The sequence below is a fragment of the Siniperca chuatsi genome, linkage group LG23 (assembly GCF_020085105.1).
Source record: "Siniperca chuatsi isolate FFG_IHB_CAS linkage group LG23, ASM2008510v1, whole genome shotgun sequence".
NCBI lineage: Eukaryota > Metazoa > Chordata > Actinopteri > Centrarchiformes > Sinipercidae > Siniperca > Siniperca chuatsi.
In genome coordinates this window covers 2,954,132-2,971,461 of record NC_058064.1, presented here as the reverse complement: position 1 = coordinate 2,971,461, position 17,330 = coordinate 2,954,132, and the positions used below count along the sequence as shown (strand labels likewise).

At 40.4% G+C, this 17,330-nt stretch overlaps 2 protein-coding genes across 7 annotated transcripts in view; one reads left to right on the top strand and one right to left on the bottom strand.

Moving 5' to 3' along the window:
* The window catches only part of cwf19l1 (CWF19 like cell cycle control factor 1), a 14,152-nt gene extending 7,132 nt beyond the window's left edge, over positions 1-7,020 (bottom strand). The window contains exons 1-5 of one of the 2 annotated variants that reach the window (XM_044186080.1): positions 6,877-7,020; positions 3,878-3,962; positions 3,623-3,707; positions 1,700-1,801; positions 171-385 (exon numbers count right to left, since the gene is read on the bottom strand). In XM_044186080.1, coding sequence (XP_044042015.1) covers positions 171-385; positions 1,700-1,801; positions 3,623-3,707; positions 3,878-3,962; positions 6,877-6,884 — 495 coding nt within the window. In that variant the 5' untranslated portion in view covers positions 6,885-7,020. Of the gene's footprint in view, positions 1-170; positions 386-1,699; positions 1,802-3,622; positions 3,708-3,877; positions 3,963-4,843; positions 5,071-6,876 lie in introns of those variants that run through there. The other variant, XM_044186079.1, reaches the window with a different exon arrangement.
* On the top strand, positions 5,673-17,330 carry dmtf1 (cyclin D binding myb-like transcription factor 1). Of its 5 annotated transcripts, none has more exons than XM_044186076.1 (17): positions 5,673-5,798; positions 8,215-8,330; positions 8,744-8,839; positions 9,096-9,181; positions 9,907-10,018; positions 10,544-10,620; positions 10,715-10,872; positions 10,968-11,000; positions 11,094-11,203; positions 12,299-12,527; positions 12,648-12,799; positions 13,204-13,383; positions 13,545-13,621; positions 14,517-14,705; positions 14,832-15,041; positions 15,642-15,747; positions 16,831-17,330. In XM_044186076.1, exons 2-17 carry the CDS (start codon positions 8,222-8,224, stop codon positions 16,863-16,865), a joined length of 1,959 nt encoding a protein of 652 aa, XP_044042011.1. In that variant the 5' UTR covers positions 5,673-5,798; positions 8,215-8,221; the 3' UTR covers positions 16,866-17,330. The 5 variants fall into 5 exon arrangements, with proteins under 5 accessions (XP_044042011.1, XP_044042008.1, XP_044042010.1 ...); XM_044186073.1 differs by having other exon boundaries at positions 13,539-13,621; XM_044186075.1 differs by lacking the exon at positions 5,673-5,798 and adding an exon at positions 5,817-6,012 and having other exon boundaries at positions 13,539-13,621.

The window sequence follows — 17,330 nt, the reverse complement described above, 5'->3', positions numbered from 1 at the left end:
AGATGAAGTTTGCGCAGCTGTCATGACGTTGAAATTATAATTTTTTGTAAGAACTTCTCGTCCGTGTTTACTTAAAAATTAACTTTGAGGTTCGAATTTTGAGCCAACGTGGACGGGAAGTTCTAAAAGCGCTCTACATTTATAGATTCTGGACTTGAATTCCTTGTTACCGGGTTGTTTCCGTAGTGCCACACTCCTCGGGGCCACTGTGACGTCAGCAGGATGTCGACTCCTCTGAACTTGGAGCTGCTGGTCAGCGGAGCCACGAGGGCCGACAGATCTTTGGATGTGAAGCAGTGAGCCGGGGCCGGTTCCTGCAGGGCCTCCCGACCGCTGACGTAGGCGATCTGTAATCCTGACACGCCCGTGAACACACCTCGCCGACCTGAAACACACATAGATCAACATGTTTAGTAATGAAAACTTAATTGTACAAACCAAAGCTCTGGGTACATCCCAATTCCCTCGTTTTCCGGAAATCGCTGGGATCAGCCACAATGACGGACGTCGTCATGTCTGGGGACCCCAGGTCTGCGAGCCAATGGAAAGAGAGTAGGACGTGAGATGAGTCACTTCCTTTAGCGGCCTTTTTTATTTTAACATATTTGAAAACAGTCACGTTTGTCCTTTCAGGACTTGAAGTAGTGCTAGCGTGATGTTTTTTGTCAGATAAAAAACTAGCTAAATATTCTTTCTTGTTGTGTGTTAGCTGTGAAAGAAATACTTTGCTAAATTACCTTAAAAATACAACCTGGTTGACTTTAAATAAAGTGCAGGTGACGTTAGCCTGTTGGAGAAGCTAACATGTATGTTATAGACTGTAATATAATATCTCCTCTGGAATCAAACTGGAAACATAAACCTCTCTCGTGTTGTTATTGACAGTGTGTTTTAGTGATTCTAAACGTATACAGAAAATATAGAAAAAAACAAAACATATTTTCCAGTATTTTTTAACTCCTTCCTGCTCGGTATGGTTACGTCATTAACAAACACAACAAGCTAATCTTTAACAGCACGTTAGCTGACTAACGTTTCATGTTAGCATGTTACCAATGTCTTTATAAAACACTGAAACTAACATTTCACTCTTTGAGTGGCTTTCTTTTATTTCACTAATACCAGATGGTTTGCACTGAAGGTGCTGTTAGCCTCTCTTTCTGAGCCAAAAGGAGTTAAATTAACCGTAAAAGTAGTAGCACATTTGCTTTTTTACTTTTGTGGCAGGAAAGGAAGTGACGCACATCACGTCTGTGAGGTCTGCAGTTGGACCCTCTCGGAGGACTCACGAGACCAGCCTCCTACCAGAACTCAAGACTCCCAACTGTTAGATTTGATTGTTTTCTGCTTCTCCAGCTAGTTAAAAATAGAGGATATGTAGGTCTGATTGACAAAAGAACCGTAAAACAACTTTCTTTAGTAATTAAAATGATCTGTTATTTCCCCCTTTAATCTGTGTCATGGATAATATTATATTCAGGGAAATGAAGAGAGTCTGTTGTCATTCAGCAATAAATACAAGAGTGCAAAGTTAGCATGAGCCACAGTGGCAACATTTATGGGAAACACGCCAGGTTGAAATATACCGGAATTTCCCTTTACTTCCATTCATGTTTCCCTCACTTTTCCTTTTCCTTGCTTCTTAGTCCCTCCACTACCTTCCTTTAAGGGAATTGGGATGTATGCAGCAGAGTCTTACCCAGATATGTGATGTTGTCAGCCAGCTCACAGCCATCAGTGCTGGGGAAATTCTTCACCGTCTCCTGGCTCGCTGCTCCGAGGATGTAAGTGTGGATGGGAGCTGAGGAGGCACAAAACACACATGAGAGGCTTTAGTTAAAAAAGACAGAAACAAACAAACAGAAACCTTCTACAGGAGCAGAAAACTGATTTCCTCATCAGTTGATGTGGAAAGTGTGGAATCCAAAATACTGTATATCAGTCTGTTTTTCACTGTTTTAACAAGTCACTTCTGTTTTAATAAAAAGAAATCATTCTTCTTGGTTTAGCTAAAAATCTACAAATATGTGACAGGTGATTAGATGCTACTGAAGCTGCAGACACACTGGAGAAAAAAACTTTTAATATTTTATTTTTGTATTTATTTAAGGGCAAAATGCAATGACTTAACTCAAAAACACTGTAGTCACATGGCTCAAGCCTATTTAGCCACAATGATACATATAATAACCCACATTAAATGATTTAAAAAAAACATGCTTTAAAGTTGCTTTCTCTTCTTGCAATTGTGTTTCTCTCAAAAAAGAAACGTTATATCTCACTGAGGCACTTTCTGGTTAAATAAAATGATTATTCACTGTATTATTATTAAAATAAATAACATCTGTTTAAAAAAATACAATATCAGTAAAATTTATAAAATAAATGTATGTCTCATTAGAATTAAAGTTCCAGCTCATGAAATGTTTTTGCAGTTTTTTGAAGTCTTTTACAATGACTATATTTGTTTACGTTTTGGTAAATTGTCATTAAAAGTACGCCGAATTAGCTATTAGCACTTCCTGTTTGCAGCGTACTCATGGATGTACAGACTACTATCACCGGATTACTTTGATACTGAAGAAAACTTAAAAATGTAATGATTCTCAGGCAGGTTCTGTAGCGTCTTTTTTTCTATGATTTCTAAGCGGATTTATGGACGTTTATTTGCGATGGACATCAGATGTAATGACATCCTCGGGAAGTGTAAGTCACACTGAATGATTTCAACATGTGTTTCATGTCTGTGTGTTAAGATTTGACTGAGTTATGACTCAGAGAAGGAGTGCAATTTTTGACTCAGCAGTGTCTTTGCCTCACCTATGCAGCATCTAAATATTGTCAGGTATTTGGCCTTTTTTACCTGTTTTAAAGACTGCATGTAAATAACATTAATAGCAACAACCACTTGAACAAACTAACATCCATGCAACAGGTCACACTTTACGATGGTCACAGAATATGGTGTAACACCGGTCAATTGTTCCGTACAATGTGAACAATGTGTTCTCAGTGTAGTCTGTATGACCCTAAGTCATTAAACTGGACATTGATCATTACATCTCTGCAATACTTGAGATAATTGTGCAATATTCTGTGTTAATACTCCTGTGCATTGTACTCTTTTCAGTTTAAAATTCCCTATTTATTGATATTGATTATTCATACCTCTATTACTGCTGTGCAATATCCCCCGTCTCATTATAATCTTAATAAGCTGCACTTAACTTGACAGTTCATTACTTTATACCGTATTATTATCATCAACCGGTAAACCCACTTTGTACTTCACACTTATTTTATTTTATACTTATACCCACCTGGTACTTAATTTATTTTCTGACCTGTGTTATAGTGGATTATATTTTTTGCTTAGTGCTTCTCTTCCTGTGTGCGCTGACGTGACAGTGAGCTGCTTTAATGAAAGAGTTTCCCCTCGGGGATCAATAAAGTCTTTCTGATTCTGATTCTGAACATAAAAGTCACAGGAAGAAAGATGTACAAGATGAATAAAAATGCACAGTGTCTGCCCAGCTTTGGGTTTCTGAGTTCCTAAAAGGGTTCCCGGAGAAGTTTGCGCGGTGGAAACAGGTGTAACAGTTGGTCGTCCAGATGTTCCTACCTTTCTTGGCTCCATCTTTGTACTGCTGCCACTCTGCTTCGGCCTCTGGCGTCGTTCCAAAAAACTCTCCCACACACAGCAGCAGCTGCGAGAAAATAGCACCAAACATCAACACGCTGATGATCCACAACTTAATGATGTTAACAGTGTACTAACTATCAAAAATTTAGTTAGAGTAGTTGGAGCAACTCTGGCAGATTTGACCAACTTCAGACTAATTTACTGCATGTTTCAGAATCAGATTAACTGACTCACATCAAACTGTCCGGTCTTCTTCTGGATGGTCTGGACTCGATTGAACAGAGCGTTCAGCCTGCCTTCAACATCCCCACATGCCAAGCTGCAAACACACACAATTTATTACTTTAAAATTAATCTATGTCTTCATATCAACAACACATCATGGGACATAAACAGTAAGGGCCCTAAATAAATATGCAGTCACTCTGCTCATCAAAAATAAACACATTATTCCTTTGAAAGAACATTTAAGACTCCCAAATAACTCATGGCTAGTTTCTGTTGGCCGACAGTTTGAAAAGAGCTCCACTTATTGTAGAGTTGGATCAACTTCCATCCCAAAACTCAAACCTACTCTCTCCCAAACACTGCTGCGTTTTCCTTACAGCCTAAATATAACTTTAACGGTGCCTTGTTCGTTGGTAAACACGTACAGGTGGATATTACAGACCACATGTCAATTCCGCAGACATAACAGGACCAATACGTGCCCTTTACATCAGTTACATTTAACAAATCGTAACGGATCCGGTTATTACTCTCACATTATGTTCAATGTGGTGTATTTTGTTGGAGTGCATGTATGCCGAATTAATCTGTCCCCACTACCGATATCGCTCATGCTTCTACATCACGTCTTATGACGGATATAAATGTGCCGATGAGTAACGCAACCTTTAATTATTTACATTTTTGAATGAGGTTCGGCGAGGGTCGTTGAGTTTCGTATCGGATTTAGTCGGACCCTGGTAGCAAATTAAACAACTTAACCTACTTTTAAACTTTTAAGAAACCCTCCGTTGTCCCGCATATCCACAAAAGCTTTAATGAATGTGTTTTTACTAGAGACTGAAATCTAACACCCTGTCACGTCATGGTTAAGACAAAATAAAAACCATCACAGATTCAAACACGACATTTAACGAGAACGAAAACGAGTCATTAAAGCCACAGTTTAAGTATTTATAAGGTGAAACTTACACTCTCACTGGTTGCTCCCCCATGTCTTGGCTAATGTATGTAAGTGCTAAAATGTGTTATTTGGATTTTTGCAGCTTGAATGTTCCGTTCGTCGCCAATATTGGTCCGGTCGAAATAACAGCGGAACTATTTCCGTCTCAACTAATCACGCATCGTTTACCTACAAAGTGTAGTTGCAAGATATTCATTGAAAAATAGTCACATTTATTTAGTGTCAATGTCTATTTTTGATATCTACTTCACATTATTTAAGTCAATCAAAAAATACACAAGTCAGGTTGTTACCCGGACAGATTTTAGAGCGGAGAGGTTGGTTGCCAGGCTCGATTTTTACACGCAAATTGAATTGTTTTGGATTTACGAGAAATAATTACACACTTTAACCATGTATTCTCAACCCTAAATCCACTTACTAGCTTTTTACAGAGCTTTCAACCACATCTCAGTCTTCATCAGTGATCTTCAAGTCAAGATTATTTCCAAGGTCAAGAATCCACATTCATGCTAAGTAAAACAGTGGTTGAATTTTCTATTAAATTGTACTGCATGTGACGATAAACACGTATCTGTACAAGTCAAAAAATCCTCCACTTTAGAAGCTGCAAACAATGAATATTGGGCATTTTTGCTAGAAAAAAAATCAAAAGTTGCCAATTAATTTTCTGTTATAGACTAATCAATTAATCGATTCATTTTTTCAGCTCTACCGTAAATTTGAGAACCTAATGTAAAAATTAAAAACAAATACACAAGTGAAATTAAACTACTCATTAAATTAAAAAGTAAATATAAATTATTTTAATTTTTACAGACACGGAATACATTCAACGCTCCAGTTTACGGGATATCTTCTTATCTGGCAACCCGCTGGCCCTCGGACGGCTGATCCTCATCCTCCATCCTGGCACTTACCTTCATCCTGGTAACTCGCAAGTCCCCGGACCAAAAACAGGAAGTAAGTAGCCAAATCAAAAGTAAAAATCACTTTCTGTTTGGTAGTCGGAGCCGGGGGGAAGCGCAGAGAAAGCTCAGAGTGGGAAAAATCGAGAATAAATCGCTAAAATACAGTCAAACCGCACAGACGCCATACGCTTCACCTTGTCGACTAACATGGCGCCGAAGATTTTTCGTCTTTCATTTAGCTGTGTAGCTTTAGCTGGATGCTAATGGTTAGCATTGTGTCAGAGCTTCGACCAACAGCGGAATACTGTCTGTCTCCTGGAAACATAATTTAACATAACCACATTACTGCTTTTGTGTATTTTAACGTCGGTGTAACGCGAGGTTTTTGGAGTTTACATCACATAAAGTCACGCATGCATCACTGCGCTGAATCCCAGTGTTGGCAGTTTGTTCAAAATAGCGATGCATGGGACCCTACGCAAAACTCAATTAAAAAATAGACAAATTATACATAGTCTTGCTGATTTCCGAACAGTAAATACACTACTGCTTTAAATATGAAGTAAAACATTTTAAGTGACCCAGCCTGCAATTTGGCATACATGTTGTCCAACAAGCACAGCACATTTTGACAAATTACGACCAGTTTACTGGCTGGGCTGGCTTGCTGCTATTCTACAACATTCTGTTTCCGCTGGAAAAACAGTGGAGGGCGATAGCGAGCGGTTTAAGCTCAATATGTAGTTATATTATTTTTTTTACTGAAATAACTTACTTATTTGTGGATCACTTCTCAGCCGAGTTTGCCGTTCCCAACTAATGATAAGTAAAATGTCATAAGTATTGATGTGGGAGGTGAATGCCTGTGCCGATGCGCAATTTGGCTTTAAATTGTTATACTTTTGAAGGGAGTTTGGTGTGAATGTCCCCACGCGATGCATTGCACCTTATGCAGGCCTGCGCTTAAAAATATAACAATTTATCATAGTCTCGCTGATTGCCAGAAATCCATTCAATACTCTTAATGTAACAAATTATAACATGACAACATTTTTATCCAACCTCCAATTCGGCATATGTGTTATACAGCAATGCAACACATTTCAAGAAATCATGACCAATTAACTCACCTTGACATTGTTTCCACTGAAATGCATGTGATCAGCAGCCTGAACTCCTTCCATAGGTTTAGGTCTTTATTAAATTATCTAACTTGTTTATGAATCACTTCTACCCTGAATTTACCAGTCCCTTCTAAAAATACATTAAGTGTTTTAAGCAATGTTGTTAGAGTTGACATATGCATGATTAATGACTTAAAGTGAAAATTGTCTGTTGTACTTGACAATGCCTGCTTTATATATTTTGGCAAATAAACCAATTGCATAGTTATGGTATTTAAAGGGCATACATTTTTACTTTTAGCTCTTTGTACTTCAGATTTTTTTTATATGTATTTTTTCCACTATTCTTTGTCAGTGTGGTTCGTTTGTGTACTGCTGCTGTGACATGAGAATTTCCCCCCGGGGATAAATATATATATCAGTATATAGCCATTATTCACTAAAGTGCTGCTACCTACAAGTACACTCGGATGATCAAATCTGTTCTCTCAGCACCAGGCATGTGCATGTACAAAATTGTATAGTAGGGCTGCACAATTAATCCAAATGTTATCGAAATTGCAACATGGCCAAGTGCAATATCCAAATCACAGAAGCAGCAATTTTTTGATAAAGGTCAAATGTGTGTGACAAAACAGCATTATAATGAAGTGCTGCAGAGATGCCCTGGCCTACAAATCTTGTTCTCCAGATGTAAGAAACAAGTTTTTTACCTTATCTTGCAGCCCTATTTTATATTATCGTTATCTTTGCTAAAACAAACACAATTAATAATCTTGCACTTACATAAATGCCTTAAAATTGAATAAATGTCCCGTTTTAAGAATTGGCTTTGTCGTTTATATATCTAATGTACAATTGGTTTATAAGTATTCATAAGTAAACATTCTGGCCTGTTTTATAACTAAAATTCAACAAAAGTACACTCACTGTCCACTTTATTAGGTACACCTGTACAATGTAATGTTGCCACTGTCAGAAAGGTGTTAATTCTATGATTATTATTGAGGTCGTAGTGGATGGTGGCGTTGTACTGGAGGGCCATATATTGAAAGTGTTTCTAATATTTTGTCCACCCCATTTACATACCTGACGAGGGCTGTTGTCTTGGATTGCATTAGATTGTACAGGTGCACCTAATAAAGTGGCCAGTGAGTGTATTTACTGTATGGAGAGGAGAGCAGCAACGATTAGTCGAATAATCATTTGGCAGTTCTGCTTTTTCTGTCACAGTATTTATCGGATGAGTGGTGAGAACTACATTCCTGGCATTTATGACCATGAGTACGGCAACAGTAACACAAACCTGTGAAACAGCAGTCAATGTGTTTAATTTATCACCAGGTGCACGATGAGCGCAGCAGCAGAGGATGAGGAGGCTGCAGCGTTAGAAACTGTCAAGTCCGTCACGCTCACTCAGGACAGTGATGGAAGCATCATACTGCACTGTCCTCACAACGGTGGGTTAACACACACACACACACACACGCACGCGTCTTCCTGAGCCTTTCGTCCTGCCTTTTACTTCCTTTTTGGTCTTATTAACATCATCCAACTTCTCAAATGTGAGAATGTGCTGCTTTTCTTTATGTTATGTGACAGTAAACTGAATATCTTTGGGTTTTTGGACTGTGGGTCAGACAAAACAAGACATTTTAAGACAGAAAAATGTGATGAGAAATTGTAATTTTTCACTATTTTCTGACAATTCATAAACCAAACAATCGATTAATTGGGAAAATAATCGATTATGAAAATAATCATTAGTTGCAGCCCTAGTTTTATGTAAACAAGCCTATGTAGGTGTGGTCCTCTGATAGTACAAAACATGTTAATTTTGTGTGTGTGTGTGTGTGTGTGTGTGTGTGTGTAGATGAGGACTCGGAGCCCCTTCAGAAGAAACTGCGTCTCTCTACAGAAGAACAGGAAGACTCGGACACACCTCAGTTCTCTGTGGTCACCTTACCGAGTGAGACACACACATAATGTCTAACCCCGACATCCAGCCCGACCTCAGTTAAACCAAGCGAAACTGTGAGAACCAGGAAAAACCAAAATCCATTAATCAATACAGCTAAACGTTTTAAATAAAGCTTGGTTTTAGGGCTGAAGCCACTTTTCAGTTTCTTGATAATATAAAAAAACACCTATAAACTTCAGTAAATAAACAAAAGATATTCTACCCGGTAGCTGTAACGTTTTCTTTCTCTCTTTCTTCTCCTCAGTGTCGGAGAACGACGAGGGCTTCGAGGTGACGATGACGGCAACAGCAGACGAGGATCTCTCTGAGGAGGGTGTCGCTCAGATTCAGGTACAGCTCCTCTCCACAGCCCCAGCTCTTCTCTCTCTCCTCTTCTGCTTTTACCGCTTTCTTCTTCTTTTGCTGCATCCTAAATGAACCAGCCCATACTTTTTTTAAGAGCCAATCTTATTCACTATTTACCTTTTTCATGCATTGGTGTTGCTTTCTAACAGAGCTGCAAAACCACAAATTACCACAATGTAGTAATGTCCGGGAGGTCAGAAGTCAGGGGCCAGGGGCCAGGGGCCGTATTCATAAAGAACTACCTCTAACTTCTCTCAGACTTTAGAGTTACTTTAGAGCTAAAACGCTTTGTGAATTACTCTCAGACCAAAACAGTCCTAACGTTAGGACTGACATACCCTTTATTTTTAGGAGTTTGTCCTAACTCGACCAGTCAGGAGAAACTTTTAGTCTTAAGATGTTTTATGAATACGGCCCCTGATGTCCACCTACCTCTTATATGAGGCGCAATGAGACACACCAAACCTAATTCAAAAATGGGATAAATTAAGCTGGAAACAGTGATTGTTTTGCATTTTTGATTGATAATTTCTTTTAGATGTCAATCGGATGATCAAAGTTGTTGTCGATTAATTCTCTCTTAATCGGCCAAAACAATTAATGGATTAATTGTTTCAGGACTACTTGTAGTTTATATACTTATAGCCCCGATATTTCACAAAGCTTTGGTTTTGATGAATTTGTGTGTGTGTGTGTGTGTGTGTGTGTAGATTTTACAGGAGGACGAGGACTCTCTCTCACCCAATCAGAAGACAGAGGTGTCACCTGTCAGTCAGGCCTGGTTCACTACGAAAGAAGACAAAGACACACTGACTAACAAAGGTACACACGAGGGCAAATACGAGGTTGTTGGGGCCTTATGGAGACTGAAGGGAAGACCTGCAGACACTACTCAGGGCTGAAAAAAGTACCTCACCACCTTATTATTCTCCTAAAAAGATGCTAGAATTGAACATCAGTCAAAAATAAGACCGTAAAGCAAAGCGGTGGTTTGTTGTAAATATGCAAATATCCATCTCTATCAAGGAAACTAAACATGATTCTAACGGGTTAGTGCATTAAAAAGCCAGCAGAGGTTTACATAGCATTTTTGTTATACTACCATTATTATGGAAAACACAGTAGCCACTTTAATCATAATTTCTTATTTCCTAAATTGATGCAAGATTGATTTAAATGCAACTATAAGTATATTTTAGTATATTTACACTATTGTATACACATTTACTGTTTCTAGATAACTATTGAGTCATGCAGAATCTACTTATTTCTTCTTAACCATGAAACAGGAAACGTATGAATGAAATGTCCTGTAAAATGTTCTATTCAACATTTCTTCCACTTCAGGTCATAAGTGGAAGCAGGGCATGTGGTCTAAAGAGGAGATTGACATTCTGATGAACAACATCGATCGATATGTAAAGGTACGTTTCTGTCGCTGCATCCGTCTTTATTTCTGTCTTTGCTGTATCTGAAGACGTCAAGTTCTGTTCTGTACATGCTGTGTTTGTGTTTCAGGGCCGAGGCATCGAAGACCCAGCAGAGATCATTTTTGAGATGTCCAAAGAGGAGAGGAAGGATTTCTACCGCTCGGTGGCCTTGGGGTTAAACAGGCCGCTTTTCGCCGTCTACAGACGAGTTCTACGAATGTACGACAACCGCAACCACGTCGGCAAGTGAGTTTACGCGGAAAAGGTGACGAAAAACACATCACAACTTTATTGTTTTCTCATTTTGAATAGAGATTTGTTGTTTTGTTTTTTTCTCTAAGGTACACTCCTGACGAGATAGAGAAGCTAAAAGCGTGAGTAAAAACTCTGCGTGCCTTCTTTTAATATAAAAAAAAAATCACATGTACGTTTTTTTAATATTTAGTTTGTATCTGGTGTGTGTTCAGGTTGAGGGAGAAGCATGGGAACGACTGGGCGACTATCGGAGCAGCTCTGGGTCGCAGTGCCTCTTCTGTTAAAGATCGCTGCCGACTGATGAAGGACACATGCAACACAGGTACACAGGAGTGTGTGTGTGTGTGTTTGCAAATTTAGTAAACAAAAGTTTGCAGTTTTCCCACTGCTGCTGTCTTTGTGTTAAGCTAAGCTAAACACGTCCTGGATCTGTCTCTGTATTGGACACACAGAGATGAAACTGGTATTCATCTGCTCATCTGTAGAACATCTGGATAAGATTGCAAACAAGAGGAGGGGCTCCCAAAACATCCGACTGCTCCTAATACAGCTGAATTCACAAGATAGTTGTTCTCATTTACATATTTTCCTGATTCTGTTGTCAGACAACTGAACGAGTATGAAATAGTGATTAAATCAAGACCCATAATCGTTGTCTGACAAAATCAACATAAATCCAAGTTAATGACAACAGCTCTGCTGTGTATTCGGCTACATTGACATTTAAAAAGTTTGAAAGTTAGACCAAAGGTTGTCTTCTTAACTTAACTGCCACACAGCTCCGACCCACACTGAGCAGCTTACGTCATTGTTTTGTAAAAGCTCTGTTTACCCCGTACACACTGAAACACCAAGCTGGCGTTTTAACATTTATACGCAATGGCGGTCGGTTTGGAAAAGCTTTGTTTTAGGGGGGAGAAAAACTGCGTTTTAGTCTGGACGGAGTTCTGAAACGGAGAGAAAAAAACTTCCATTTACAAATTTAACAGGTTTAATATGGACATACTCTGAACCAAAACATGAGAGTTACAGGCCATGAAACCAAAACAATGAGCTGAAAGACGTTAAAACTCTTTGTGTTGCTGAGGGGGACTGCAGATTCACTACCAGAGACACCTTACATGTCTGTTTGTCGTCTGTTATAAGTATAGAATATGAATAGATTGATTTGTATCCTAGTTTTAAAGGAGAGTTTCAGTTTGTCAGTCTAAATATATGTAATGTTTTGGGTGGTTTTACCACAAAATTATCATATTTATAGATGGTGAATATTGGTAGAAAACATTGACTTTGGAAGCTTCAGTATTAAACTCACATCAGACTGATTTTAGTGAATTTTAAGTTAAAGCCTTGTATGTGTAGTTTGTCTAACTTTATTTCATATAAAATGCACTTGTCTTATTTTAAAAAAAAACAGGTAAATGGAGTGAGGAGGAGGAGAGACGTCTCGCTGAGGTTGTATATGAGATGGCAGGCGTGTCGCCGGGGTCTGCGGTCACAGGAGGCGTTTCCTGGGCGACGGTCGCCGAACAGGTTCGCACGCGCTCAGAGAAACAGTGTCGGTCGAAATGGTTGAACTACCTGAACTGGAAACACAGCGGAGGAACAGAGTGGATGAAGGAGGACGACCTCAACCTCATACGCAGGTACGGAGTTGTGTGTGTGTGTGTGTGTGTGTGTGTGTGTGTGTGTGTGTGTGTGTGTGTACTATCAGAAATACACATTATAAACTACACGAATCTTTAAAAGCAAACGATGTGTTTCAGGATATCGGAGCTGGAAGTGGAGGATGAGAATGAAATAAAGTGGGAGGATCTTGCAGGCGGGTGGAGCAGTGTCCGATCGCCTCAGTGGCTGCGATCTAAGTGGTGGAGCATCAAGAGACAAGTAGCCAATCACAAGGAGATCCCCTTCAGTGGTATACACACACACACACACACACACACACACACACACACACACACATGAACATACGCATATTATATAAACTTTCTCCTTGGTGTTTGTCTCAAGATGTAAATTTTTTCTGACCTAAGCATTAAATCTAAGGGTGCTGACAAAAATATGTTTAATCCTTTTTCTTGAAATAATCTGTTCACATAATATAGCTCTGCTGTGTTTCTGCAGAATTTGTGTTTATTTTTAATAGTTTTAATTGTTTACTTTACCTTATGGATGCTTTTATGTGTAACTGTCGTTTATGCTGTTGATTTTTTTAAATATCTGTGATTGTCTCCCTGCACTGGAATTATGATTATTATTATGATTATTATCATAAACCACAGAAAACGCTCAAACATGTGTGTACATGCATGTCCCCAGTCCTCCTGAAAGGTCTCCAGGAGCTGATGGCGTCCTCACAGACATCATCCGGACCAGGAAGTCCCTCCTCGCTCCAGATCCGACTCACCCGATTGGAGGAGAGCAGCGGCAGCCCCGCCCCCAGCTCTGTGGCCGCGTTGCAGATTCCCGTACAGATCCCGCTGCAGATCACACACCTGGGTGAGACTCACTATAGCATCTGTGTGTTCTACCATGTTTATCTTAATGGTAAAATTGTCTTTATACATCGGGCACTCCAGCTGTGAGTTTGACTGAGCTTCGTCCTGTATGTCACTGATTCCTGATTCCTGGATCTCTTCGTGTTTCTCTGTAAGCCTCAGATTCGTCAGCAGCAGCCAGCGACAGTGAAACCATCACTCTGAACACAGGAGCCCTGCAGACCTTCGAGATCCTGCCCGTAAGCACAACATGTAGTTTGTGTATCAAATAATTGAGGGCTAATTAGGAAGGTTGGCTCGGTGATTGGAGGAGGAGGAGTTGGGCTGGACTCTCTGGATCCGGTGATGGAGAAGAGGATGCATCCTGAACAAAGTCTCCCACCCCCTCTACGACATGCTGGATGAGAAGAGAAGCGTCTTCAGCCAAATATTCTCCTCTGTTCCACCGAGCGGCTGATGGCCATCAAACTGTTTAACTCAACCCCGCTTTATGGACACCAGTGGACTTGGGAGGCTGCTGAGGTCTTACTGGACTCGCTAATTGGACTTTAAAATTACACTTCCTTAACTTCTGGCACAGTACAATAGATCTTTTTTACTTATAATTGCATTCATTTGCACATCTGTAGTCCCGTGCTTAAAAGGGCATTCTTTTTTACTTTTATGTTCGTACTTGTGTTTGACATTTGTTTTTGCACTATTCTTTGTGCGGTTCGTTCGTGTACTGCTGCTGTGACAAATTTCCCCCGGGGACAAATTAATATCTATCCATCTATCTAAATCCAAAACATAGTTAATGCCAGCTTTTTGCCAATTAACAGTTTTATCTCCAATTAAAGTTTGATTATTGTTCCATAAAGATGCTTGAGGGGAGGGTTAGGGTTAGCGAGGCCCTGGAACCGTCTCTTGCCTTACAACTTGTTCGCCATGTTCTCATATACTTCACATCGATAGCCCAATAGTACCATTTAAAATTAGGGGGAAAGAATCCCCCTGTTTTCTTTGTATAAGCTTGTAGTTTCTTTATTCCCAAACAACGCTGTGAGTTGGGATCAGGGATACTCAGGAAGATGGGACAGGATATAATAAATCGCAGGTGCTGTCATCATCTTGTTTTCTCTGTTTTCTTTTCAGTCCTTCCACCTGCAGCCCACCGGCACCCCGGGGACCTACTATCTCCAGACGACGTCCAATCAGGGCCTGCCGCTCAGCCTCTCCACCAATCAGGGCCTTCCGCTCGGTTTAGCCAATAACAGCACGGTTACCCTGACGACAGGCTCCTCCCCCTCATTGCATGAACACATCATCCTTCACAGCCTGTCGGTCAGTTTCCTGCCTTTTTTTGTTGGTTGTCAACGTTGATAAAGTGTTAAAACTGCCATGTTTGTGTGGCGCAGCAGGTAATACTTAATTCTTGTGTGTGTGTGTGTGTGTGTTTTCCCTCCTCAGACGGACGGCCTCTGCTCCAGCGATGGTGTCATCATCCAGACAGTCACCTCTGACCCCGCCTCCTCAGACCCTCTCAGCCAATCACAGCTGGTTGTGGAGACAGAGGGGCGGGGCCAGGACGACCGCCTCGATGCCACAAGTCTCCTGGAGGGTTCAGAGAACGTTGTCACGGAAACTCAGGAGCCAATGACAGATGGCTTCACTGACAAGGTATAAACATGGACCTTCTGGATGTCCTGTTTTTTTTTCTCTTAAAATTTTTATCCAAATGATTAAGACAGAAGTATTTGAGTCCCAATCCATTATTACATGTTCCTACATAATAAATACACATGCTTTTAATTTGAAAATCTCAAAATTATTTTATGTAATAATAAATTACAGAGTATCACAAATGATTAAGATAATAAAAACAGATTTTTTTGCTTTGGCTGTTACATGGAGTTCTCTCCTTTATTGGCCAATGATTTCTATAATTCTAATATTCTTCCCCCCTTGTGTACGTAAATGGTGTGGACAAAATATTAGAAACCTTTCAGGATAATGCAGTTCAGCACAACACCACCACTACAACCTCAGTAATAAACATGAAGTGTCATTGTCAACAAAAACCGAACATTTATTAGCTTTTTAAAAGTAGAATTCATGGTTGAGCCGTTGCATTAGATTGTAGATTAGATTGCATCCATATTAATATTCAGCTTCAGTCCAAAAGACAATATCGCTCAAACCCTACAAACAAGGTCTGATAGATATTGAATGCATAGTCATAATCAAGTCGAGTTCAAAGTGTTTGTGTGTGTGTGTCAGGAGCTGAGTTCCCCCTCTTCTGAGGGTCCAGTGGTGCATTCTGGGATAACATCTGGCAGCGCCGTGCTGATTGTGTCTCCTCCCAACATCAGCAGCACACTGACAGGTAACACACACACACAATCCCGTAGAGGAGTTATATTAACCTCTGACCTTTAGGGCTGTGTTGCTTGACATTGTTCTATATCGTTGCCAAAACTATACTCGTGTCTCTGGTAGTGATGAACCTCCAGAGAATCATCAGCTGAACCTGCAGCTCCGCTCGGCTTTACGGAGCTTCATAGTGACTTTCAGCTCGTTGTTTGATGAGCTGACCTGCTGCAGCTTTTCTGTTCTGGTTCCCTCTCAGCGCTCTCATAGCGTCGTTTTCAGAGAAAAAGCTGTAAAAAGCGCTGAACACGAGCTGCTCAGCAGCAGACAGCAGACAGACGCAGTCAGAGTCCAGCTGCTGAACACAGCGGAGCATCTAGCAGCTAAAGAGCCAGATGTTTCCCTCAGCAGCTGCTGGAGACCAAACACAGAGCTGCCAGAGAGAAGACCGGACTCATCAGGCGACACAAACACGACGTCAAATGAATGATTCATCACATCAGCCAGGTGTTGGGGAGTACTACTGCCACTTTAGTGATAAATGTCCTCAAGTGACGTCACTTGAGTCGGCATCGTTTGGGGCTGAGGACTACAAGTTTGAAAATGAAACAAATCTGTTGGTGTGGAGTTAGAAAGAAGTGAGCTTACCAGACCTCTGCAGCCCGCTGCTCATCTCTGTTCCAGGCTATATTAGCTGCTGCTGCCGCCGCCGCCTCCGCCTCTGCCGCCTCTGCTGCCCGCGCCGCCTCTGCCGCACCCCAATCTCTGACCTAACTGTTGGTGGTTGCGCTGCATTTTGGGTAATGTAGGCACCAGGCTTTGGCAAGGAAGAAGAATGTGTGGAACAAAAAAGACGATATCTCTGATTCTGCGTCGATTTTGATCCTTTGTTTTTTAACTGTCCATTGTGAGTCCGACAATATTATAGGGGTGCGATGCTAAATCAGTGGAGTACATTTGTTTAATAAAATATTGCCTTAAAGTTCAATCCTAAAGGTGCTTTGTCACTCAGCTGAGAGAAGCCATGGCTCAGATCTGCCAACACATTTTAAGTTTTCTGACTGCAAAACTGTACATCGTCCTCTGTCTCTGTCCTCAGATCCGATCTTGGAGAACCAGGAAGGCTCCGACTGAGCTGGACTACAGGAGGAGGCTACTCTCTGTCTCTTTCTTCCTCTGTGGTGACGCTGGTGAAGACCTGCACAAGACAACACCACCACCAACAAAGACAGCAGCTGTGTGCTCAGTGTGGTGAACAGACTCCTCTCCTGTTTTAAACCAGGATGTGAACACGTTTAAAACGGACTTGCGTGTTTGTAAATGAAACAGAACTTTTGAATCTGTGTGAAGCTTAATGTGTTTAAAGCGTCATACTGAACCCCTGGATGAAATGTGAATGCAGCGCTGCACGAGCCGTCAGACGCCCAAAGAGACTCTGAAGACTGGGATAGATGTGAACTGACACTCTCCCCTTTAAAAAAACATGTTCATATGTACATATAATTATGTAAACATGAAGAGAACATGAATTTTTGTTGGAAAATTGAATGATTAATGTGATTATAAAAAATAAACTATTTCAATTCGTTTTTCACTTTA